This window comes from Carcharhinus amblyrhynchos, chromosome 7 (genome assembly GCF_965287045.1).
Source record: "Carcharhinus amblyrhynchos chromosome 7, sCarAmb.v2.hapA, whole genome shotgun sequence".
NCBI classification, from domain to species: domain Eukaryota; kingdom Metazoa; phylum Chordata; class Chondrichthyes; order Carcharhiniformes; family Carcharhinidae; genus Carcharhinus; species Carcharhinus amblyrhynchos.
Genome location: NC_137330.1, coordinates 9,863,818 through 9,889,825, shown reverse-complemented (window position 1 = coordinate 9,889,825; position 26,008 = coordinate 9,863,818). Strand labels below are relative to the sequence as shown.

Sequence of the window (26,008 nt, the reverse complement as noted above, 5' to 3'; positions counted from 1 at the left end):
TTTCCTCGACCTGGTTTGTATATCCAAAGCCGAGGACCAGATTCCATGGAGATTTAATGCAATCTTACTTTCTGACAAAAATTTTTTGATTTGATTTGAATTGAATTGAATTGATTTGACTAACTTTTACAGATGCACCATAGAAAGCATCCTTTCTGGATGTATCATAGCTTGGTATGGCTCCTGCTCTACCCAAGACCACAAGAAACTGCAAAGGGTCGTGAATGTAACCCAATCCATCACACAAACCAGCCTCCCACCCATTTACTCCATCTACACTTCCCGCTGCCTCAGAAAAACAGCCAGCGTAATTAAGGAGTGCATGCACCCTGCACATTCTCTCTTCCACCTTCTTCTGTTGGGAAAAAGATGCAAAAACCTGAGGTCACGTACCAACTGACTCAAGAACAGCTTCTTCCCTGCTGCCATCAGACTCTTGAACTTATATTAAGTTGCTCTTTCTCTACACCCGAGCTATGACAGTAATACTACATTCTGCACCCTTGCCTTTCCTTCTCTATGAACAGCATGTTTTGTCTGTATAGCGTGCAAGAAACAATACTTTTTACTGTGTGCTAATACACGTGATAATAATCAAATCAAATCAAAAAGAGTTGGTAGATTCAATTTTAGAAATAGACCATATATTCCATTGCCCCCTCCTTTTGAGTTATACCTGGACAGGATAAAGTTTCAGACTCAATTCAATATGCTTTCCACAAGTAAGGCTGAGTATATGTCGCAACAGCCAAAGGGGACTTTTTATGAAAACAGGGACAGAGTTGGTCACCTTCGAGTCTACCAATTCAGGCACCATTTGTTGCTCAGTTTATTTCCCAAGTCTACTTGGGAAATAAGTAGACTTCTCATTTCCCCTCTGATACTAATTCAGCCAATGCTTCTTTTTACTGTAACCTTTATAAAACAGAACCCCTGTTGGATAACATGGCAATGACTTCCTAAATAATTTGGACATCCCATCAGTCGATGCGGACTGGAGTAAAGATTTGGGTGTTCCCTTGCATCGGGATGAGATTGTAGAATCCCTACAGTGCAGAAGGGGGCCATTCGGCCCATCGAGTCTGCACCGACAATAATTCCACCCAGGCCCTATCCCCATAACCCCACATATTTACCCCGCTAACCCCTCTAACCTACACATCCCAGGACACTAAAGGGCAATTTAGCATGACTAATGCACCTAACCCACACATCTTTGGAAAGTGGGAGGAATCCAGAACACCAGAAGGAAACCCATACAGACAGAACGTGCATCATCTTCTTGAAATTATACTTTCCTCAACTGCCTCGACTAACCCTGAAATTATTGTCTCTCTAGATGCAGAGATGGCTTTTGATCAGGTGGAGTGGGATTATTTGTTTAAAACTTTGGATAAATTTGTATTTGATTCAAAATTTATTTCACGGATTCACTTTCTCTGTACCTTCCCTACTGTAAGCATGCACACTAACCCTCTCATACTTGAAGTACTCCCCTCTAATCAGAAGAACCCATCAAGGGTATCCGCAGTCTCTACTTCTCTTTGCCCTGGCAATAGAACCATTCTCCATAGCCTTAAAAAGTCTTCAACACTGCTAAAAAGTATGCACCGGGCCCATGTGAGACATCGTGTGTCCTTATATGCTAACAGCCTCCAGGCCACATTTGGAGTACAGTGAGCAATTTATCTAAGAAAGGATGTGTTGGCCCTGGAGAGAGTTCAGAGGAGGTTCGCGAGAATGATCCCAGGAATGTAAGGCTCGATGTATGAGGAGGGTTTGAGGACTCTGGGTCTGTACTCGATGGGAGTTTAGAAGGACGGGGCGGGGGGGGGGGGGTGGGTGGAGTGGTGGTCTCATTGAAACTCACAGAATACCGAAAGGCCTGGATAGATTGGATGTGGGGAAGATGTTTCCATTAGTGGGAACTAATCCAAGGGCATGGCCTCAGAGTAAAGGGATGAATGGCCCTTTAGAACTGAGATGAGGCAGAATTTCTTCAGCCAGAGGGTGGTGAATCTGTGGAATTCAATATGCTTTCCACAAGTAAGGCTGAGTATATGTCGCAACAGCCAAAGGGGACTTTTTATGAAAACAGGGACAGAGTTGGTACCTTCAAGTCTACCAGTTCAGGCATAATTTGCTGCTCAGTTTATTTCCCAAGTCTACAACTCCTCCCCTGTGGAGGCCAGGTCATTGAGCATATTTAAGACAGAAATAGATAGGTTCTTGATTAGTAAGGGGAATCAAAGATTACAGGGAAAAGGCCAGGAGAATGGGATTGAGAAACATATTGATTGAATGGCAGAGCCAACTCAATGGGCCAATTGGCCTAATTCTGTTTCAATATCTTATGGTCTTATATACCACTAACCCTTTTGCTGTGTTGAGGATATAATGAATATTCTTCACACCATTGGCTCATTCTCAGCCTATAAATTGAATATAAACAAAAGTGAATGTTTTCCAATCAACCCTATAGTCAAAAACATCTCCCCCAGAAGCTTTGCTGCTTTGTATATCTTCTGCTCATTTTCACTACTTGGGTATGGACATAATAATCTTTTACGACTCCTCATAAAACAAACTTTATGAACCTGGTCACCAAAATTAAGGCCGCTTTACAGTGCTGGGATAGTTTGTCTCTTACCTTAAATGGCAGAATTCAACCTATAAAAATGAATGTTCTATCCAGGTATAACCTACTAATCCCCTGACACTAAAGGAAATTTAGCAATCCACCCAAGCCGCACATCTTTGGAGTGAGGGAGGGAACTCGAGCAGACATGGGAGAACATGCAGACTCCATAGACTGGAGTTGAGGCTGAAATTGAACCCAGATCCCTGGAGGTGAGGCAGCAGTGCTAACTGCTGTGCCAACACATAGTAGGTTCTTATTTCTTTATCAATGTCTCTCAATACGTTTACCAATATCATTTTTTGTTACGGTAAACAATTTATTTTGGCAGGCAGGACTCCTAGAGCCTGTAGGGTGACACTTCAGAGAGAAGTGGGATGCTAGTCTAATAGTGGGCAGCCAATATTCAAAAGGTTTTAATATGGTGTCACAAACCAGGTATAAACTGGTGTATCAGTGTCACAAATAGGCTTACATTAACAACAATGTTATGACTGCGAAAATCCTCTAGTTGCCACACTCCGGTGCCTATTTGGGTACACTGAGGGAGAATTTAGCACAGTCAATGCACCTAACCAGCATGTCTTTTGGACTGTGGGAGGAAACCAGAGCACCCAGAGGAAACCCACACAGACAAGGGGAGAACATGCAGGCTTCGCACAGCGACCTAAGCCGGGAATTGAACCCAGGTCCCCGGCACTGTGAGACAGCAGTTCTGACCACTGTGCCATCATACAAACTGCTCATCCTCTTATTCCCTTCATTTGTGCTCTGCTATCCTTCTAAATATACATCAAACCCTACTTCAAATATATGGAAGCAATTTTGTCAACATTTTAAACTTACCCCACCTTCGTTACTCAACTCTATTTGTAGTAGCCATCTATTCTTGGCCTCCAAGCTTGACGTGGCATTTGCCTTGTAGGGGGGAAGACTCGAACAGTTCACTGATCTGTTTGCTGAGTGGGGCTTTGTTGGTTGCAGCGAGCTTGTAACCAAAGATACTTTGGGAGATGCCCAAGCCACCCACTGTTTCACCCTGGTTAGAAGACAATGTGTTTTATTTCGTAGAATCCCTACAGTGTAGAAGGTCCATCGAGTCTGTACCGACAATCCCACTCAGGCCCTGTCCCTGTAACCTCATGTATTTACCCTGCTAATCCCCCTGACACTAAAGCAAAAGGCTTGGTGCTTTGAAACTATAAAGTATTGTGTTTGTGAAGGGAAAGGTAAAAAATTAGATTGTATTATTTATAGGGAAAAGCTTTTTTTTTTAAATGTACCTGATACCATCACAACATTCTTACAAATTCTGTTGTCTCCTCCCCATAGCAATTGTATATTTGTCTGGAGTTGTACAAATGCAGAAGCATGGCTAATCCTTCCTACTTTGTCTTATCCAAGATGAACAGCAAACATTTGGAGAAGACTGAATGAGAGGTGTTATTGTAGTTGACAGCCTTCTGTCTCTTTCTTTTAAAGAATTGATTCTGGTCCACTGTTGGCTTAAGTTGGAGTTTTTATTCAGTGGGAAAGGGGAACCGTATCATTGTATTGTTGTGTTTTTCTGCTCCTTACCTCTTTTGGAAAACCAAAAATGTTTTTTAATTCAATTGCTACGAGAGGACACAGGCTTAAGGTACTGGGAAGCAAGTACAGAGGAGATGTTGGGGTAAGTTTTTCACTCAGAGGGTGGTGGGTGAGTGGAATCGGCTGCCGTCGGTGGTGGTAGGGGCAAACTCGCTGGGGTCTTTTAAAAGACTTCTGGATGAGTACATGGGATTTAATGGGATTGGGAGTTACAGATAGTTCTGTGGCCTGGTAGGTATGGATATGATCAGCGCAACTTGTGGGCCGGAAGGCCTGTTTGTGCTGTAGTGTTCTATGTTTCCCACACTCCCATCTCTACAAAGAAAGGTTCAACTTATCTGCATGCCAAAAAAACTGATAACATTCTGTTCTCAGCAAACTGTTCTGGGGTACAAATGTGCAAGCATAGTCTTTCAGTAGTTAATAAAAATGACAATTTTTTTATTAGAATTCTTGCAGTTTAAAATGAAATCAAACATTTAGTACAAAAGCGTGCATCATTGAAAGAGCGGTGGACTAGATAGAGAGAGAGAGAGACCCTCTCCACTCAAGCTCCTGCCTCACTAAACCTCAGAACGTAGAAAAGAGAAGTCTGCTTTGTACATTAGTTTAGAGACTTCTTTCAATCTTCATCTCGGTTTTCAGAGAATTTAACATGAACCTTCATTTGTCTTTTATTCCCATACTTTTGAAAGTAGAAAATACACAGATGTTTCAGACAAGTGTGAGGTACAAAGGTACGCCTAATGTAAAGACATTAGATATGCGCAGGCCAGTGTTATGATTAACTGAATGGTAATGGATGCGAGTACAGTGTTATAGTGAACCAAATATTTCCATTCCTGAAGGATAAATAAAAAGTAATGGAACCAAACTACTGGTAAATGAAGCCACGGCAGAAAAGGTTCAGAGAACAAGTGATCTTCAATGGAAACGGGTAGTGTAAGCTTCAAATTTACGGAACAAGATGCATCCACCATGAATAGGGCGATTGTAGTAGTAATGAATGCAACACTTTATTAACTTGTAGATCTCGGTACACAAACAAATTAAAACAAACAAGCACGTGCACAACTTCAAATGCTGCCCTCTCTACTCTTTTTAAACAAGTTTGTTTTTGCGTAGGGTTTTCATTTTTCATCTGGCAGGTTAGACACCCAGAGCACCCACAGACATCCAGAACCATGAACACCTGTCAGTCCGATGCCAGAACCAAGGGAACACCCCTCCAGTCCGACATCCAGAACTAAGGGAACCAAACCACCCCCCCCACCCACCCACCCATCCGATGCCAGAACCAAGGGAACTGCCCAGTCTGACACCCAGAACCAAGGACACCTACCAGTCAAACACCCAGAACAAAGGGAACTGTCCAGTCAAACATCGAAAACCAAGGGAACCCCCCAGTCAAAAGCCCAGAACCAAGAGAACCCCCCCCAGTCTGACACCCAGAGCCAAGGGCACCCACTGGTCAGAATCCTGAACCACCAGTGACCCTGGCCTCCTTAACGTCCCTATGGAGGGTCCAGAAACACTTCTCCACAACTTGCTATTGCACAGATAAACAGGCTTCAAACCTTTACCTATAAAACTTCAACAGAGTAGCAACATTTTGAACAATAATTTACATTGGGTCTACTCTGCTGCAAACCATCTGACCTGCCACCTAACAACATGCTTCAGATTTCTACTCACACTATCAGCCAATTTATTAATGGGGGGAGGGTTTCACCAACTTCTATAGGCTTCTCCAAAGAAAACGGACAAGGTGTTCAGGCAAGAGATGCTGATATTCAATAGTTTCCCGTTTCTCCTCACCCTACACATGATTCAAAAAAAACCAAAATAAAATAAATTAAATAGCATTCTTAAAGACCAGCTCAGATTTCTCCCACGTGTTTGCCTCAAGATGTGCGAACTTGCAGCACAATTAGCATACAGGTCTGTAAGCAGATGTTAGCACTGAGCTACATAGAAATTCGCCAGAAAGTCTGCTTTAATGTGACATGTTCGGCGGGCACACAGTTAAGACTCTGGTTTCTACATTGAGCAGCAGTGTCTTGTTTACAGCACAGATGAAATCCATGAACTCTGACATACAAAGCTTCTGAATCAGACGATGTTGCTTTCAACAACAATCCCGCACTCCTCATATTATTGTCAGCATTTTAAAATCGATACAGTGCATCGGAAAGGTGTTACCTTCAACTGAGTTCACATCATCACATTACAGGGTCGGAGTTGCAAATGCTGAAGGCAAAGGCGTTCATATCTATTTTTGGCGGCTTATGTATAAACAAAAATGCACATGATCAATCCTTTAGTAAGACATTGGAGGTACCAACTGTACTAAAGAGTAAAACCACGTTGCTTTGGTAGTCGGGTGCTGGTCCTCCAAACTGAAACCTGCTTTGTCTGCCTGGGATGAAGTTAGGTTCAATAACGTAGATGGGCTTACAAAGCACAGCCTTTCATTTGGCAGATCGAAAACTGCCCTCTTAGATAAAAGCAAGTTGCTCGTTTCCCCACAAACCATTACAGGTAACACTTCCAGCGGCGCAGAGTTAGGGAGGAGGAGAGCATGAGAAACAACGGTCAATAATGATGGATATCAAAGCATCAGCCACTTGGTGAGATAGTTAATAAAATGAGGCTGGAAAACTAAAGTGCTAAGAGTGGCAAAATTGTATAGTGTAAATTCACTGCACTGCGGCATTTTTGCTTTTGATGAGCGTGAGGTATAGTATTGTTTTGCAGCAGCTAGCTTACTGACGTAGCTCATAAGGACAATCCTTCTAAACCTCCGAAAGTGCTCATGTTGTGATTGGAAGAGACGAGAAGCATCAAGTTGTTAATTATTCCACACAGATGAGCAACTTTCTGATTTATCAAATGATGAAAGGACATTGCCACGTTTTGGTCAGGATTTAGTCGCGGCAATCCATATCTCCCTCGCACATATGACATTTGCTATGTGATTATTCAGGGTGATTGGGCGTGGGGGGGGGGTTGTTGGAGGAAAGAAAAAGCAAGACTCTTTTTTTTTGCAAAAAGGCCAGATCCATGCAAGAAAACCATATGTACAAATGGAAGACTCCAATAAGGGGGGGAAGGTTTCACCCACAAAAATGTCCAAATGTCCATCAGTTCAGTGTTCCTTTCTGCAAGGCGTTTTTCATGACCTTTCATGTACACGCCAGCACAGGTACTGTACTACAAAAATAAATCTCACATCAAAGCAAAATATATCATATACAAAGGGACAGACCACATTTAAGATTAGAATGTTTTGCAGTACGTCGCCAATGTCCAGAGAGATTAGAGAACCGGTTTCAGGACCGAGCGTAAAGGGCGGCCACCTTTAGTAAGCTCCCGCGTCACACACATGCAGGGCAATGGGACAGCCTCCCCGGTCCTCTCCACTGTGTTGTACCGACAGTCCTTCAGGTGGTCAGCCATGCTGGCGATTTCTGCAAACTTCCACTCTTTGACCGTGCCGAAGGCGGTGCTGAATCGCCAAGCCTGGAATAGAGAAAGGTCACATGGATCATAAAGTGCTGTACAATTATCGGTGCTGGGGTATGATGGGGGCAATCCAAGGAAGCAGTCAGGACATCAACAGGGAATGTTGTGCCTTCCTTCAATGCGCCATTGTGGCCTTAATATACAGCAGCTGTGTGTGTCAATAGTCATTTTCATGGCCATGGCATCAAGTTTGACTTTAATTTGAGAATCCAAACTGAAGCATACAATCCATTTGACTGAGTATGAACTATCAGCCTGCAAGTGTGGTCAATTAGCCTATTATTGATTAGACTATCAGAGCAGTCTGTTGATCTATGACTGATTAAACCATGAGCACTAGGAATTTGCAAATGCAGAGTGCAGTCCTTCATAATTGAAGCCCGTTTTATTGAACACACAACGGAAACAGGAGGAGGGGCGGATCTATATGGACACTTCAATAAAAATTCCTGGAAAGCTGAAGGAAGTGAACGCTATGAGAAAGCCACATTAGTCTGGATTCTGCATCAAGAATAACAGCGAGAAAATTAGTGTTGGCCAATTATTATGGGGTGTACTGGGCAGCTTCCAGAGTCCACTCACACAGTTAGGTGCAGAAATTCAGAAAGTACTGTCTGAATTAATCTGCCTCTACAGGCAGCACTGTACTGCATCAGTAGACCGGTTGTTAACGTGCATATAAGAGGGTAAAGCTGCTGTACCACTACAGTGGTTCGAGAAGGTAGCTCATCACCACCCCCTCAAGATCAATTAGCAATGCCAAAAACCCATGAATGAATTAAAAACTTGCTCACTTGGGTGGTCTTTGGGGACTAGTCCAACATTGAATGGTGGAGCAGAATTGATGGGCCGAATGGTCTACCCTGCTCCTATGTCTTGTGCGAAGTCTGACAACACCAGGTTTAAGTCCAATCAATTTATTTGATAGTAAACTCACAAGCTTTCAAGGTTTACCTCTTCGTCAGGTGAATGAAGAGTTCTGGCCTCAGACAGAGCATATAAAGCAGACAGTTTACAAATTACTGATTAGAATGCAAATCTTTACACCTAACCTGCCTAAACCTAAAGATTCACATTCTAATCAGTAATCTGTTAACTGTCTGTGCTGTTATATGCTCTGAGGCCAGAACACTTCATTCACCTGACGAAGAGGTAAACCTTGAAAGCTTGTGAGTTTACTATTGAATAAATTGGTTGGACTTAAACCTGATGTTGTCAGACTTCTTACTATGTTTACCCTAGTCCAACGCCGGCATCTCCACATCACCCTACGTCTTGTGGAAGGCAAGATGGATGGAGGACAGTCAACTAGGGAATGCAGGCTTTGCCAAATTTTTGTAAGGCATAGATCTCTCCTTAATGTCCCACACTCCCTGGAATATGTGCTCAAAGACCAAGGCCAGTTCCCAGATTGCCAGACAAGGGATCAGCTTCTTAAGGGTTGCTGCTCCGCTTTAAAGGGCAGTAGGCTGTTCTTGCTGGTTGCAAAAGGACTCTTTGATGGTTAGGATGGGCAGATGGTGTTTGGAAATGTAAGAGCAGTGAGGAGTATATGTACCAAAAGGAAAGATGCTGCAATTAAGGTATGATGAACAAGAAGACCTATATGATCAAGTATGTTCAGCAAGACCTTGCCAAATTGGGCCATTTTGTTGTGGATCCCAACAGACTTTTTCAATCGCCTTTCAGATTGCCTGGAACTTGCCAGCAGCAGGAATTGATAACAGCAATGATAAAGGTAATGGGACAACCAGGAAAGAAACAGGGAAAGATAGAGAAGATAACTGAATGAACTAAAGTCAAATCAGGTACAGATAGATTTCAGTTCTAATTTATCTATTCGTGTCACAAGTAGGCTTACATTAACACTGCAGTAAAGTTACTGTGAAAATCCCTAGTCCGGCTCCTGTTCGGGTACACTGAGGGAGAATTTAGCACGGATAATGCACCTAACCAGCACATCTTTTGGACTGTGGGAGAAAACCAGAGCACCTGGAGGAAATCCATACAGACACAAATGATATCTCACCCTTGGCCTCCCCCTGTTATTTTGATCCATTGTGAGATTTGCACATTTATTGCCCATTCCCATCACAAAGTCAGGACTAATAATTACCAACCTAAGCTGTTAATAGCATGATAATTAGTAACTGCCACTCCATCCCCAGCTCAGAAAGGGAACAGTTTAAATTGGAGTCCAATTCCTGCGGGTAGTAAATTGTTGGACAATTTAAATTGAAAATTTTAAATGTTTTAATTTTCCTAATTTTCTGTACCTTCTCTCAGTCCAATCTTTCTTTCTACTCCTTTTATTCCCCTTTCCTTATGGGTGGCATGGCGGTACAGTAGTTAGTGCTGCTGCCTCACAGGTCAGGGACCCGGGTTTGGTTCCCAGCTCAGGTCACTGTCCATGTGGAGTTTGCACGTTTCTCTGCGTGGGTTCCTCCAGGTGCTCTGGTTTCCTCCCTCCGAAAGACGTGCTGGTTAGATGCACTGGCTGTGCTAAATTCTCTGTGTACCCGAACAGGCGCTAGAGCGTGGCGACTAGGGGATTTTCACAGTAATTTAATTTCAGTTTTAATGTAAGCCTATTTGTGACACTAATAAATAAATTTAAATTCAAAACCTTTTCTCGTGGCCTCAGATTTTCTCATGGGCTACATTTTGGTTTTCAGGGTCTCCTTTCTCAGTCATGTTGAAACATTACCTTCTATTTTTGTGCTGCTTTTTTTTTAAGAATTTCGTTCTTTAGATAAGGTAGCACACATACTAAAGATCTTTTAAATTGAAATCTCTGCTAGTTTTTTTTTAAAACTCCATCTCAATTCTTTTTGGTACAAGGTAACTTATTGGGAATGAGTCTCACATCTACAGTCTCTTTTAAACATTAATTTCAAGTGACTATCATTCTGCAGCATTTTTAGTTTCTTTCCTGCCAATTTCAAGTCTCTTTCCCCCTCAATATTTCTGTTGATTTCCAAAGATTCAACTCTGCAACGAAGGGATACGCACAAATTAATGCTGCACTACAAAGACAACCTTCAGATGTTTAATTCACATATACTTCAAGCTAATACACCCAACCAAGTTGTAACGAGACAGCGATTGGAATCTCCTTAGCATGGAAGCACCCTAGTTATGTTAAAGACACACAGCAGTCAACAGAGGTGGTTAATTCACAAACCTCACCCCCTTCATGCTGGATTATAGAATCAGAATATCTTTCCAGCACAAATAGAGGCCATCCAACCAATTGAGTTTCTACTGACTCTCAGAGTAGCATCCCACCCAGGGTCTCCCCTTCATCTTATCTCCATAATACTGCACATATACCATGGGAAAGTTATCTAGCCTACGCATCTTTGCACACTAAGGGGCAATTCAATCACAGCCAATCTGCCTAACTTGCACATCTTTGGACTGTGGGAGGAAAGTGGAACACTCAGGGGAAACCCATGCAGACTCTGCACAGTCACCTGAGGTTGTCACCCTGGGGTCCCTGGCACTGTGAGGCAGCAGTGCTAATCACTGTGCCACCCAGAGGTAGTCTGGCTGTTTGAAATATCTTTAATAAATTTCCCCATGAAACCGCAACACAGTTACTACAATTAAGGTCAACAGAAACCTATTTTGAATTCAAGAATTAATTTTATCTTCAATCACAGGATAAGAAATTTGCCCCAGCCTATGCAAATACTAGGCTCCCTATATGTTACTAAAGATACATGGATAATACATGGGGCATTTGGACTGATACATAAGCAGAATTAGAAGAATTCATCAATAATCAACACCCCTCCAATAGACTTCAAGTCACAACACGAGGAAAATATTCAGTTCCTCGACGCCACTGCATTTAAATTAGCATGACAGAACAACATGTTTTTCTACACACACCAACACATCTACCTACCCACCGCCTCCCGGCACCGGCACACAGCCACCAGCAGCAGCACAGGCCCACACTACTCTACACCCCCGCCCCCCCCAGCACTATGGACGTAGGAAAGGAATGAGGTGAAAGGTGTACTTGTTGCATTCCTGGTACTTGCATGGGGAGGTACCTTAGGAAGTTTATAGCACTTGTTTTTGTAAATAACCATATTGCAGACAGGATATGCCTTGTGTGTGGTCATGTTGGAGGACCATTTGACATTCCACATTCACTGTCTATAAATACTTGAAGTTGATGTTGATGCTGATGGCTTGTCTGTACCTCTTTGTAGAGCTGTTTTGAAAACGCTGAACGGCACCTTCCAAACCCACCACCTCTACGTCGAGAAGCAGATACGTACAAACACCACCGCGTGCAAGTTCCCTTCCAATCCACTCACCATCCTGACTTGGAAATATATCGCTGTTCCTTCATTGTTGCTGAGTTAAAATCCTGGAACTCCCTCCCTGACAGCACTGTCTGTGTACCTACACCACATGGACTGTAGCAGTTCAAAAAGGTGGCTGAGTACCACCTTTTCAATGCCAAAGTTTATTTATTAGTGTCACAAGTAGGCTTACACTACACTGCAATGAGTCACTGTGAAAATCCCCTAGTCGCCACACTCTAGGACCTGTTCCAGTATACTGAGGGAGAATTTAGCACGGCCAATGCACTTAACCAGCGTGTCTTTCAGACTGTGGGAGAAACCAGAGCACCTGGAGGAAACCATTGCAAATGCTGGCCTAGCCAGCACATTCACATCCCGTGAAATAATTTTTAAAATGTAATGCCTGACATGATTAATAGCAAAGCCCATGAGAGCTATATTAGCAAACATAAAGACGCTTTCGAATATTGTGTCAAAAGAACCCCTTTTGGGGTTAAAACAGAGATCTGCTGCAATCATGAAAGTACATTAAACACATTGCACTTTGTTGAAATTAAGTTAACTAAACCCGTTCTTAGCTTCAGGCTTGGAAGCTGCACATTTTATAAGCACTTATATATTTGACAAATTGGCAGACTGTCACTGATTCAGAGAGAGGAGCAGGAAAAAATCACTGATTCATCTGTATTTTTGTATGGATTTACATTCTAAACTAACTCATCTTAACCTCACTACCCCAGAACAGATCAGTGCAGACCAAGGGGATTATTCTATGTGTTGTCCATGAGTGTTAACCAGCAAAGAACTATTAAAAATGGAAATTTGGACAAAGATATTTCAACTTCTAATTTGGGATTTATGATTAGTTGGTTCACAATATCTAGTTGATCAAATTGCTGCGTTGTGCACCCCAAAGCTTCTTTCCATCCACCTCTTGAAATAGATTTTAAAAAGCTCGCAGCTTCCTAGGCAGAATGGGGAGAATGGAACAGTACAGCAGAGTTCATGGCCTTTGTTAAGGAACACAGTGCAGGTGGCGATGTGCTGTCCATGCACTGGATAAAAGAGACATGGCTACACTCAAAAATCTAAAGATCACTTACCCTCTACTCACTAGAGGGAAGGAAATGTCCTTTAGAGAAGGAAATGTCTTCATGTCCTTTTGGGAGGGAAGTCTGCCATCCTTACCTGGTCTGGCCTACATATGACTCGCAGCAATGTGGTTGATTCTCAACTGTCTTGGGCAATTAGGGATGAGCAATAAATAAATGCTGGCCAGCCAGTGATGCCCATGTCCCACAAATGAATAAGAAGTTGACTGCTTCTTAAAACTTAATACCACAGACCTGGCCTAAAGTTCCTTCTTTGATGCCATTTCAATGATCCAAGGCCCTAACAGGAAGAGGGGGACTGGGGCAACACTTCTTACCTGATCCACACCCTGCCCACTCTCTTCTCAAAGCCTCCCAATACTAGAGAGATTTCATGAGGAAAGATTTGGCAGCTTGGAGCTAGAGGAGAGAAATCTTTAGTAAACCTCATCATGAAGACAGGCTGGGAATCATGCAGAGAATAATGTGCTGAGGGCGGCTCTGGGCACCAGGAGGAAAGAATTATTAGAAACCAGGGTATTTCTGTCAAAGTCACTCAATTTTCAAACTGTTAGGATGGGTGAGGCCACACTCAGAGTATTGTGTACAGTTTGGTCACCCTGTTACAGGAAAGACATTGATAAACTGGGAAGAGTGCAAAGGAGATTTATGAGGATGTTGGCAGGCCTGAGATATAGGGAGCAGTTGGCCAGGCTGGGACTTTATGGGTTGCACAGTGGTTAGCACTGCTGCCTCACAGTGCCAAGGACCCAGGTTCGATTCCCAGCTTGGGTCACTGTCTATGTGGAGTCTGCACGTCCTCCCCGTGTCTGCATGGGTTTCCTCCAGGTGCTCCGCTTTCCTCCCAGAGTCCAAAGATGTGTGATTTAGGTGCATTGGCCACGCTAAGTTGTCCATTAGTATCAGGGGTATTGGCAGGGTAGTTATATGGGATTACAGGGATAGAGCCTAACTGGGTGCAGCCTTGATGGGCTAAATGACCTTCTGCACTGTAGGAATTCTATGATTCTATCATTCTTTGGAACATAGGAGAATGAGGGGTGATCTTATTGTATACAAAATCATGAGGGGCATTGATAGGATGAACGCCCACAGTTTTTTCCCCAGGGAAGGGGAATTGAAAACTAGAGGGCAGAGGTTTAAGGTGAGAGGGGAAAGATTTAAAAGGGGTCTGAGGGGCAACTTCTTCGCGCAGAGGGTGGTGTGTGTATGGAATGAGTTGCCAGAGAAAGTGGTTGAGGCAGGTTCAATAGCAACATTTAAAAAGCATTTGAATAAGTACATGGATGGGGAAGAATTAGAGGGAAATGGGCCAAACACAGGCAATTGGGACTAGCTGGGAGGGTGCCAGGGTCGGCATGGATCGGTTGGGCTGAAGGGCCTGTTTCCATGCTGTATTGCTCTTATGACTCTACAACACAAAGGGTGTAGGCCTTGTTGTAGGGACTTGAATTATACAGGAAAAAATTAAAAGCAATGCAGTTGGTACCTCAGGCCTGGAAGTGGATGATGACCCTTTGGAATTAGTGGGAGTTGATCCGATCACAGGAATTGAGTGTGAAGTTTAGACTTAAGCTGCAAACGTAACAAGGCAGCAAACTGGAAAAGTTTGCAATTGGTCCCAAGAAAGTGGATAACTTTCAATAACCTGATAAATAGCCAAAGACTTTGCAGGGGATGGGGGGAACACTGTGGAAAAGGTTGCATTCAGGGCTTTGGTCAAAAGTGTCTGTAGTTATATTTGATTATGCTTTTTGATGTCAAGTACAAGTAATTATCTAACAGTGTTTACTTAATGGTGTTTGTTTTACTGGTTTCCTGTTTAGTAAAACTGACTTGTTTAAATAACGTGAAATCTTATGGCATAATCTCTTTCATTTAACATAGGAGGGTTTGAGCGCAGAATCCCTACAGTGCTGAAGGCAGCCATTTGGCCCAGCGAGTCTGCACCGACCACAATCACACCCAGGCCCTATCCTGTAACCCCACACATTTACCCCGCTAACCCCTTGACACTTTAGCTTGGTCAACCAAACTAACCCGCACATCTTTGGATTGTAGGAGGAAATCAGAGTACCCAGAGGAAACCCACGCAGACATGGGGAGAACATGCAGACTCTGCACAGAGAGTGACCCAAACAGGAATTGAACCAGGCTCCCTGGCACTGTGAGGCAGCAGTGTTCTAATGACTGTGTAACCATACCACTTCTGAATAAACATTCGCTGCCTCTTCAGGGATCATAACAATTTTCTTTCTTAATTCTTATACAGATAGTGAATCAAATTTAATGAAACAAATCACAAACCTTGCCTTTTGTTTTCCAAGAGGCCTTTCCATGAGGGTCCTGCCTCTTTTCCCAAAGTAGGACAACCATTCCGCGAACCTGCAGCAGGCTGCTGCATACGTCCCTCATTAAGTGCGACACTTCTGAGAGCTGTGACAAACTGAACCCATCTAGAAATCCAGCAATGTGCTGCAAAATCTCAAAGGGCAGTTTGCTCAGTTGGTCAACAGCCACTCCCATGCTGGCCTTCCGACCCTCACAGGTTCCCAGCAACACAGACGGGACACATGGCTGGATTCCAAAGGACTTCAGGTGACGGTCGTGAATGACTTTTGAACCCTGGGTAGAAGGGCAGAACCGTCTCTGGGAATAGGTACAGCCATAATAGGCCAAAGGACAGCGATGTTCCAACCAGCCATTGAGTCCAGCATGAATGTCCCCATGCACGTTCTTAAAGTGAGAGGGAAACTCATCCCTCCTGAAGAACTGACCACACACAAACGTGAACATAGAACGCTGCTTTGTTTGGTATCTGGTCACACACTCCAAGACTAGGTCCAGCCCCAATGTGTGGAAAGGGCTCGGGTTTGACAGCTGAGGGTTTGCGTGGTCGCAAGCGGACGCGGAGGCAATCTCGCCGACTGTGGTATTGGTAGCTAATATGGCTGATGGGAACGAGAAAGTCTGCGTACCCAAATCAACGTGGCTTCCATCGACACTGCGGCTGTCCGAGATCCCCCTGCCACTGGGAGAGTCTCCTAAACAGAACAAGAGAGCAGCTGTGATCAAGTCGATCCCCTGTAATTCCAGAGGGTCGTCATCCACTTCCAGGTCTGACGTGTCAACTGCTTTGCTTTCCATTTTTTTCCTGTACCAATTCAAGTCCCCGAGGTAGGGCCTGCGCCCATTGTGTCCATCTAACAGTTTGAAATTGGCAATTTTGTTCAGTGCTTGCCGCTCGGTGGGTCTGTTGACTAACTTTTTCACCCCACAAGGATCAGGTGGCAAAGAGCCCTCTTGAAAACGGTCTGGATGTAACAAGCTCTCTACAGTGAGGAGTTGTGCAAACACAGGTAAGAAGTGATCAGGCTCCGAGGAACTCCCATCGCAATCCATCTCATTCTCATGGCAGGAGCCATTCATCGTCTCTTCCACTGGCTGATCGCAATCATACGAATCCATTCCTTCTGGGTCTAAGCTGTAAGCATTCACATCCGCTTTGTGGAAACCGTTACATAAGGCACTTGTCTTGAGTTGGATGCATCCATCGGTGCCATCATCTGCTTCAGTCACCACACCTGACAAAGTGTGAAAGCCATTTTCCTCCACACACAAGTTCCAATCCCTCCAGGGCTGATCATAGGTGACAGAATCGCCATCTACCCCACCAACCGCTCCTCCCTCCATCGTGCTTTTGCAGGGATCATCGCTGATTTCTGCAAAGTACGGTGCTTTAGGCGGATCCTCCTCCACAACCTGGACTCCACCATTCCTTTCGGATTGATCTTCCGGCATCCTCCCGTTGGCCATCTCCCCGTCTTTTGTGGCATTGTTTAAAAGATCCAGGGCCACGACTAGCGTTCTGGTCGTTTCAACTGTGGCTCGGTACAGCTCTGTGTAGGCTCCTTCATTGGCAGACAGCAAACCACTGGGAGGAGAACTATTTGATACTTCCACAGTCCCGGGGACTTGCTCTGCATTTCGGAACTGCTTGGGAGCAGAGTTTGAAGCTGTGGTCACCACTTTGAGTGATTCAAGCAGCATCCGCTGATCCTGGAGGGCTAAAGCCAAGTCCAACTGCTCCACCCCATCGCCGTCTTTGCTGAAGCTTTCGTAGGATTTGCGGTCAGCATAGCTCACGGGCCAGCGATTCCATTCCATCGTGCAGCAAACAACACTGGCAGGGCAAAGCTCGAGGTGTTCACCAATCTTGTTCCGTGCAATGATGAACGGGCACCCAAAGTCGCTGTTGAGGCATGGCACTCTCTCCAGGGGACACAGCAGGCGATGTTCACCCGCTTTGCACGAGTGAAAGACAGCTCCACACACCAAGGGGCAGCCAATCAGGTCACACGACACATTTGTCTCTGGCCTGACCATACAGCGCCGGCTCACACAGTTTAAGCAGTGCAGATGTTGCTCCATTATGGCCTCTCCAGTTCTGTATGGAGAAATACAATGAATAACATTTACAGATCAATATTAGCATTATTACAACTACTTCAACAGAAATATACGAGCAGCCTCGAGACATTTACACCAAACAGGAGGAGGCCATTCAGCCCCAAGACTGTTACACAGGAACAGGGGTCAGCCATTCAGCCAGTTGAGACTGTTACACAGCTACAAGAGAACATTCAGGCCCTTAAGATTGCTTACACTGCTACAAGAGGAGGCCATTCAGCCTCTTCAGAATGTTACACAGGAACAGGTGGAGGCCATTCGGCCCCTTCAGACTATTACACAGGAATAGGAGGAGGCCATTCAGCCCCTTGATTTACACAGGAATAGCAGAAGGCCATTTAGTAACGTTTACACATCAACATTAGCATCTTTACAACCATTTCAGTAGGAACAGCAAGACAGCCAACTGAGACTGTTGCATAGGAACAGGAGGAGGCCATTCAGCCCAAGACTGTTACAGAGGAATAGGAGGAAGTAATTCAGCCAGTTGAGACTGTTACACAGCTACAAGGGGAGGCCATTCGGCCCCTTCAGACCATTACAGAGGAACAGGAGGAGGCCATTCAGCCCTAAGACTATTATGCAGGAACAGGAGGCCATTCAGACCCTTGAGACTGTTACACAGCTACAGCAGAAGGCCATTCAGCTCATTGGGATTGTTACACAGCTAGAGGAGAAGGCCAATCAGCGCATTGAGACTGTCACACATCTCGAGGAGAAGGCAGTTCAGCCCGTTGAGACTGTTACATAGGACCAGGAGAAGGCCATTCAGCGCACTGAGACTGTTACACAGCTACAGGAAAAGATCATTCAGCCTGTTGAGACTGTTACACAGCAACAGGAGAAGGCTGATTATTAACATTCACATATCAACATTAAAATCATCACAACTATTTCAGTAGAAAGATCAGGCCAGCCAATTGAGACTGTTGCACAGGAACAGGAGTCGGCCATTCAGCCTCAGTGCTGGTCAAGCATCATCACATGACCTTTTGTCTCCACCCTGTATGAATCTAGTTGTCCAACATGACCATATTCTAGCTCCTTATCTTCCCTGCGAAGTAAACACACTCTGCTTCAACTGGATGGTTCAAAAAGCCTTTTTTCCTTTGTATCGAATACTTTAATAACTAATAACAAAATAACGTTCAAAGGAAATGAAACAAAAATGGGCAATATTTTACTGTCCCTGAGATTTTCTTCCCTTTCGCTTACAGTAGTGTCGAGATTTTAACTCCAGCACAATCCAGAAGGTTTGGCAACATCCTATCCGAGGTCTTTTCACTATCCAGCAAGATCACAGGCATTTTAGCTCAATCTAACCGCAAACTTTAATACCCAAATCTATCAATCTCAGTTTTGGAATATTCAATTGACTCCCTCTCTCAACAAGTTCAGAAGGAAATTCCTCACCTTAATGGGCAAACCCTAAACTGTGTCTCCCTCGTTCCATATTTCCCCACAAATGGAAACATCCTTTCAGCATCCACCGTGCCAAGTCCCCTCAGAATCTTGTGTATGTCAATAAAATCACAATTCTTCGAAACTCCAAATGAGTGTAGGCCCAATTTCTTCTCATAAGACAACATTCAGGAATGAGCCTCGGGAACCTTCTCTGAACTGCCTCCAAGTATATCCCTTAAGTAAGGAAACCAAAACCGTGGACCGTACTCTAGATGCAATCTCACTAATACCCTGGATAGTTGTAGCAAGACTTCCCTACTTTTATCATAGAATAGAATCATAGAAGCCCAAGGAGGCCATTCTACCCATCGAGCCCGCATCAAAAATAATCCCATCCTATCCCCATTACCCCATATATTTACCCTAACCCCTCCCCCCAAAACTAGGGTCAATTCAGCATGGCCTATCAACCTAACCCATTTTGTTCTTTGAAAAAAACCAATCAGCCCGGGAAACAGGCCCTTTGGCCCAACGAGCCCACGCCGCCAGCTCAACACCACCAGTCCACCTCTCTACCCACGACCCCTATCTAATGTTTTATGGCCATCCAGATTGAGGGAAACTGATTTAGGGACAATTTATTCCTGCCAATCAGCCTAACCGCACATCTTTGGGGTGTGGGAGGAAACCGGAGCACCCAGAGAAAACCCACGCAAGCACGGGGAGAATGCGCAAACTCCCACAGACACCGGCCCAAATCCATGCGTCTGCACAGCAATCAGCAATAGTCACTGAGCTGTCGTCTTGCCCAGTATCTTGTCCAGTTTAGGCACACCTTGTCTCTCTCCTTAGAGAGACAAAGGATGAGAGGTAACCTGATAGAAGTGTATAAGATGTTGAGAGGTATAGATCGGGTAGATTCTCAGAGGCTTTTTCCAAGGGCTGGAATGGTTGCTACGAGAGGACACAGGTTTAAGGTGCTGGGCAGTGGGTACAGAGGAGATATCAGGGGTAAGTTTTTCACTCAGAAGGTGGTGGGTGAGTGGAATCGGCTGCCGTTGGTGGTGGTGGAGGCAAATTCGATAGAGTCTTTCAAGAGACTTCTGGACGAGTACATGGAACTTAATAGAATTGAGGGTTATAGGTAAGCCTAGTAGGTATGGATATCATCGGCACAACTTGTGGGCCGAAAGGCCTGTTTGTGCTGTAATTTTTCTATGTTCTAACCCACAGACCTTTGGACTGCGGGAGGAAACCAGAGCACCTCGAGGAAACCCACGCAGACACAGGGAGAACGTGCAAAATCCACACAGTGACCCAAGCCAGAAATTGAACTCGGGTCCCTGGTGCTGTGAGGCAGCAGTGTTAATCACTATGCCACTTGCCACCCAATAGTTATGTTCCATCCCCTTGCAATAAAGGCCTACATTTCATTTTTCTTCGTAATTACTTGCTGTACCTGCACAGTAACTCTGTGACACATTGATCCATCTATACCACAGCAATCTGCAGCCTCTTCATTTGAGAAATTTTATGTTTTTCTATTCTTCCCACCAAAGCGGACAAGCTCACATCATATTCCAACTGCCAAATTTGTGACAATTAGGAATGAGTAATAAATTGAGATTTTGTCAGTGAATCCTGCATACCATGAATGATTTTTAAAAAATACATTCACCATCATTTTCATGTATCCCTCACTTCAAAGCAGACTCAGAGAAACGATATACACCGATATAAATACTCCTAAATAATATCAGATTTACGTATTCACTCCCATTTGCAATGCTCCACACAGAATACTTCCCTCTACTACAGTCACTTCTTCATAATACTCAAGATGCATACAATGTTTCTTCCTAACACTTCCATCCAGATAATACTGCTCAAAAATACAGTTCCGCACAATTACGACACAAATATTCCCAGAGAAAAAGGACTCTTCTTTACAAGAAACACAGCCTGGTTAAAAATTTTCCAAATACTTTCAGAAAATGCCACCAGAATTCACAAAATACGTTCACGTATAACGTTGACTGTGGTAGAGTATTCAAACAAAATAATTATCTAGTTATAGCTAGATAATATTCACCTTTTCAACTAGAGCTGTCATCATAAGATTTTGGGATTGAGTTATGTTTAAGGGTTGCATCTTAAAACAAGTTTTTTTAAAAAAGACTAAAGTTTGTGCACATTTATTGTCAGAGGGACCAAAGTGGGAGACTTCACAATTATTGCCCATTTCAAACTGTGGATCCATTCTGTCTCGGAAGGATGAGCTAGAGACAGTAAGCAATTTATTCTCTTGCGGCCAATAAACAGTCACAGCCTCTGTGGTAGAAACAATCCAATTCACGTGAGGTGTTTGCAGAGAACATAGTCCTGGGAAGTGGGGAGCCAACTGGCTCCAGCACAAAAACGTGTCGGAGACACGACCATCTGTTTCTCAGAGGGATCAGAATTAAGGTAAAATTTCCTGGACTTGGGAAAGGAGTTTTAAGAAAGTATTCTCAGACAGTTCTCGGGTCTGAGCTGGACATTCGTTTCAGAGAACCTAGGTAGAAGTTGCCTGGAAAGATTATATCAATAACAAATGAATCAACCTATAAAAAGGAGCATGTCACTATGTTTATTATCTTTCCCTATCTTTCTAGAAAAGTTAGATTGAGTTAAGCTGAATTGGACAAGTACAATCTGTACGTTCTCTTGCTGGCTATGGAAAGAAAGCAACTTAAATGCTGCACATCTGGCCTTATCTTGCCAAGTGTTTCAATTCACTTTCAAAGAAATTGCAGAAGCAAAAGCCAAGTGCCAGTTACTTCCAAGAGGACTCTCGAGATCTCCCCAAACACTTTAATGGATGTCCCAAAGATATCAGAGCAGGACACCAGGACGCTCTCACCCGCAGTAGTCATAGAAATATACAGCATGGAAACAGACCCTTCAGCCCAACTCATTCATGTCAACCAGGTTTCATAAACTGAACCAGTGCCATCTGCCTGTATTTGGCCCACATCCCTCCAAACCTTTCCTATCCACGTATCCGTTCAAATAACTTTCAAAAGTTGTAATCGTACCCACCTCTACCACCTCCTCTGGCAGCTCATTCCATACACGCACCACACTCTGAGAAAAAGTCACCTCTCAGGTCCATTTTAAATCTTTCCCCTCTCACTTTAAACCTATGCCCTCTAGCTTTGGACTCCCTTACCCAGGGGAAAAGATCTTGGTGATTCACCTTATCTATGCCCCTCACGATTTTATAGATCTCTGTAAGGTCACCCCTCATCTGCCTACGCTCCAGTGGAAAAAAGTCCCAGCCTATCCATATAATTCAAATTTTCCAATCCCAGTAACATCCTTGTAAATCTTTTTTTGCACCCTTTCCAGTTTAATAACATCCTTCCCATTGCAGAGTGACCAGAATTGTATGCTGTACTCCAAATGCATCCTTACCAATGTCTTGTACAGTTGTAACATAGCGTCCCAACTCCTGTACTCAATGCCCTGACCAATAAAGCTAAGTATGCCAAACGCCTTCTTCACTACTCTGTCTACCTGTGAAGCCACTTTCAAGGAATTGTGTACCTGCACCCCTAGGTCACCCCTGCGTGTCTCTGTTCAACAACACTCCCCAGGGCCCTACCATTAACTTTATAAGTCTTGCCCTGGTTTGTCTTACCAAAATGCAGCACCTCGCGTTTACCTGAATTAAACTCCATCTGTTAAACACTGGCCCAGTGTAGTCTTAGATAACCTTCTTCAAAGAACAAAGACAAACACAGCACGGGAAACAGGCCCTTTGGCCCAACGAGCCCACGCCGCCATTTTAACATCTTCACTGTCCACTACATTACTAATTTTGGTATGACCTGCAAACTTATTAACCAGTTCAGATCATAAAGGGGTCCATTATGTAACCAACCCGTTAGTATTAGCTATTCAGGGGCACACTTTAGAGATTTTGGCATTCAGGCCAGCATAGCAGTGCGAGAATATCAAATGCAGATCCAAAACTCGCAACACTTCCAATGCAACTCATTTCACCACCTTCCCAGCAACTTCTCCTTACCGACAAGCCAACCTCTATATTTTTCATATTCATTCGTGGGAAGAGTATCACATTGACAAGACTATATTGATTGTCTAGTACTAAAGCAAGTGGCGATGGGCCTTGACCCAGCTCCCCACCCCCACCCCAAAGTGCCTTCTGGCCAGGATGCCAAGATTCTAACTGAGCAACAATAAATGAGCAGCGATATTTATCAACACCAGGATGGGAATCTCAGAGGTCAGGAGTAAGATGTATAATTCAATTTGTAATATAGTCACACTGCATATATTATTAAAACACTCATATAACATGCTATGTAATTTCAAAGCCATACCCACGGACCTCATCAAACCCCTTCGCTCCATCTAACCCCCTCCCCTTACAGAATACAAATCCATCCTTCACCCCACCTCAGCCCCATTTAAACCCCCCTCAGCCCCATTTAAACCCCCCCTCAGCCCCATTTAAACCCCCCCTCAGCCCCATTTAAACCCCCCCTCAGCCCCATTTAAACCCCCCACAGCCCCATTTAAACCCCCCCACAGCCCCATTTAAACCCCCCCTCAGCCTCACTTAAACCCCCCCTCAGCCTCACTTAAAACCTCCTCAGCCCCACTTAAAACCTCCTCAGCCCCATTTAAACCCCCCCTGCCCCATTTAAACCCCCCTCAGCCTCACTTAAACCCCCCTCAGCCTCACTTAAACCCCCCTCAGCTCCATTTAAACCCCCCTCAACTCCATTTAAACCCCCCTCAGCCCACCCAAAAACATTATCCTCTCCAAGGGCCCTCAGCCTCAGCATGTCTCCCCCCCGTCCCCTGGTCTTGGGGCTGATCGCCGGCCTCAAGACCGCTTCCCCCGGTTTGTCTGCCAGCTCCCGGCGCCGGGGCCTAGTCCTCGATCACCGGCTTTGGAGTGCCGACTCCGGCCCCGGGCGGTAAAGAGCAGCGTCAGGCCGGCGGGCAGGCTGCCAGGCCGCGGGAAGAGGCTGCCCCTCCTCCAGCCCCGGGCTCTCCTCTTCCCCCCCGCCCCACTCACTGCCCCGGTCCCGAGTCGGGCCTCGCCCTCTCGACTCCGGCCTCCACTCGCACTCACCCAGCACCGCGGTCACAACCTCCAGCCCCGCCACACACACACACAGCCCAGCCTGAGGCCCAGAGCCCCGCCCACAGCACCGGGGGGGGGGGAGGGCAAGGGGGCGGGGGCCAGGAGAGGGGCGGAGCCAAGAGGGGACGGGCCAGGAGAGGGAAGGGAGGAGGAGGGCGGGGCCAAGAACGGGGAGGAGCAAGGAGAGGGCGGGGCCAGGATAAGGAAAGTGCCAGGAGGGGCGGGGCCAGGGCAGGGGAAGGGCCAGGAGAGGGAAGGGACAAAGAGAGGGGTGGGGCCAAGAGAGGGGTGGGACATGGAATGGGAGGGGCCAGGGGAGGTGGGGCCACGGGAGAGGAGCGGGGCCATGAAAGGGGTGGGGCCAGGTAAGGAGTGGAGCCATGGAAAAGGGTGGAGCAAGGGGGCGGGGCCATGAGGGGAGCCAGTGGAGGAGGGTGGGGCCGGGGGAGTGGAAGGACAGGAGAGGGGCGTGGCCATTAGAGGGGTCATAGAAGAGGGTGGGGCCAGGGGAGGGAGGGGGCAGTGGAAGGGCGGGGCCATGGGAGGGAGGGCCCAGGGAGGAGGCCGTGGAAAAAGGCGCGGCCAGGGAAGTATAATGTCGGGGGGGTGGAGCTGGTGGAGAGTGGGCGGGGCCAGTGGACTAAGAGGGGCCATTGGAGGGGACGCAAAGGGACAGGTCAGGGGGCGTGGCAGGGCCAGGGGAGGAGGTCACGTGACAGGAGAGGAAGATCAGTGACCAGGGATAGGAGGAGGGGAGGCCCCAGTAAGAAGTCTGACATCACCAGGTTAAAGTCCAACAGTTTATTTGGTAGCAAAAGCTACTAGCTTTCGGAACACTGGCTGCTCCTTCATCAGGTGAGAGGGAGTTCTGTTCACAAACAGGAGAGGAGGAGCCAGGGAAGGGTTAAGGGGAGGGCCAGATGGTGGTCAGAGAGCAATCAGTGAAGGGTCAGCACCAGTAGAGTGGGTGTAACCAGTGCTAGTGCCTTGCAGGCAAACCAAGATGCAGAGCCCACATATGGAGGTGACTCCAGAGTCCTGAAGCCACTGCTCCACTCAGAACCTGGGTCACAGTAGGAATCTCTCAGGAGCACAGTGGAAGTTCTTTAAGGGTGCCCTCAAAATATCTCTAAAGTGGTCAAACATCTCGCTAAATCATGGATGACCCTGTGATAACCCAAAAAGAAGGTTCATTTGGGAACAGCGTCCTGGTCAGCCATGGATTAGAAGGAATGTTGGAGCCTCCACCATCAGTATCCAGCGATCCAGACTATAACATGCATTAAACAAAGTTCTGCTGTAGAGGAGTTGGGAGAGAACCTCAATGGGGCAACATACAGCTGATAGGCTTGCTCACTGAGATACTGGGTGACCCCCTGGATCATAGGCCCACCACCGAGCATCAATCCTTGTCCCAATGCAAACTGGAGGAACAAAACGTCATCTTCTGATTAGGCACTTTACAGCCTTCTGGACTCTTCAGACCATAAATTCTCTCCTGCACATCCACCCAATTTCCACCCATTTATTTACTTTTTAATTTATTTTCATTTCTATTATTTCATTTTCATATTTTTTTAATCTCACTTTACATTATTTTTCTCTTCCCCCATCCCACTAGGGCCACTTGTTGCCTGTTTCAGGCCATCCTTTGACACCACTCACCTTCATTCTGTATTTACACATTCTGATCTCTTAATGTGCTGTTATCAGCTCCATTCTTAGCCATGATCACCCCACCATTTACATTCCCTTTGTCTTTTTGTCTGTAACATTTTTGTCA

The 26,008-nt window shown here is 45.3% G+C and overlaps 1 protein-coding gene across 1 annotated transcript; it reads right to left on the bottom strand.

Moving 5' to 3' along the window:
• Window positions 1-5,503: 5,503 nt before the first annotated feature.
• On the bottom strand, window positions 5,504-24,295 carry fbxo30a (F-box protein 30a). The gene is made up of 3 exons (XM_080191939.1): window positions 24,214-24,295; window positions 15,498-17,637; window positions 5,504-7,750 (listed from the first exon to the last, which is right to left on the bottom strand). The coding sequence occupies exons 2-3, from the start codon at window positions 17,619-17,621 to the stop codon at window positions 7,547-7,549; spliced, it is 2,328 nt and encodes a 775-aa protein (XP_080048065.1). The 5' UTR covers window positions 17,622-17,637; window positions 24,214-24,295; the 3' UTR covers window positions 5,504-7,546.
• Between the last annotated feature and the right edge of the window lie 1,713 nt (window positions 24,296-26,008).

Excerpts from the sequence above, each read along its gene's own strand:
- fbxo30a (XM_080191939.1), bottom strand. The coding sequence starts at position 17,621 with ATGGAGCAACATCTGCACTGCTTAAACTGTGTGAGCCGGCGCTGTATG. Across the intron at positions 7,751-15,497 it reads CTTGGAAAACAAAAGGCAAG|GCTTGGCGATTCAGCACCGC; the intron begins GTTTGTGATTTG and ends TCTCTATTCCAG.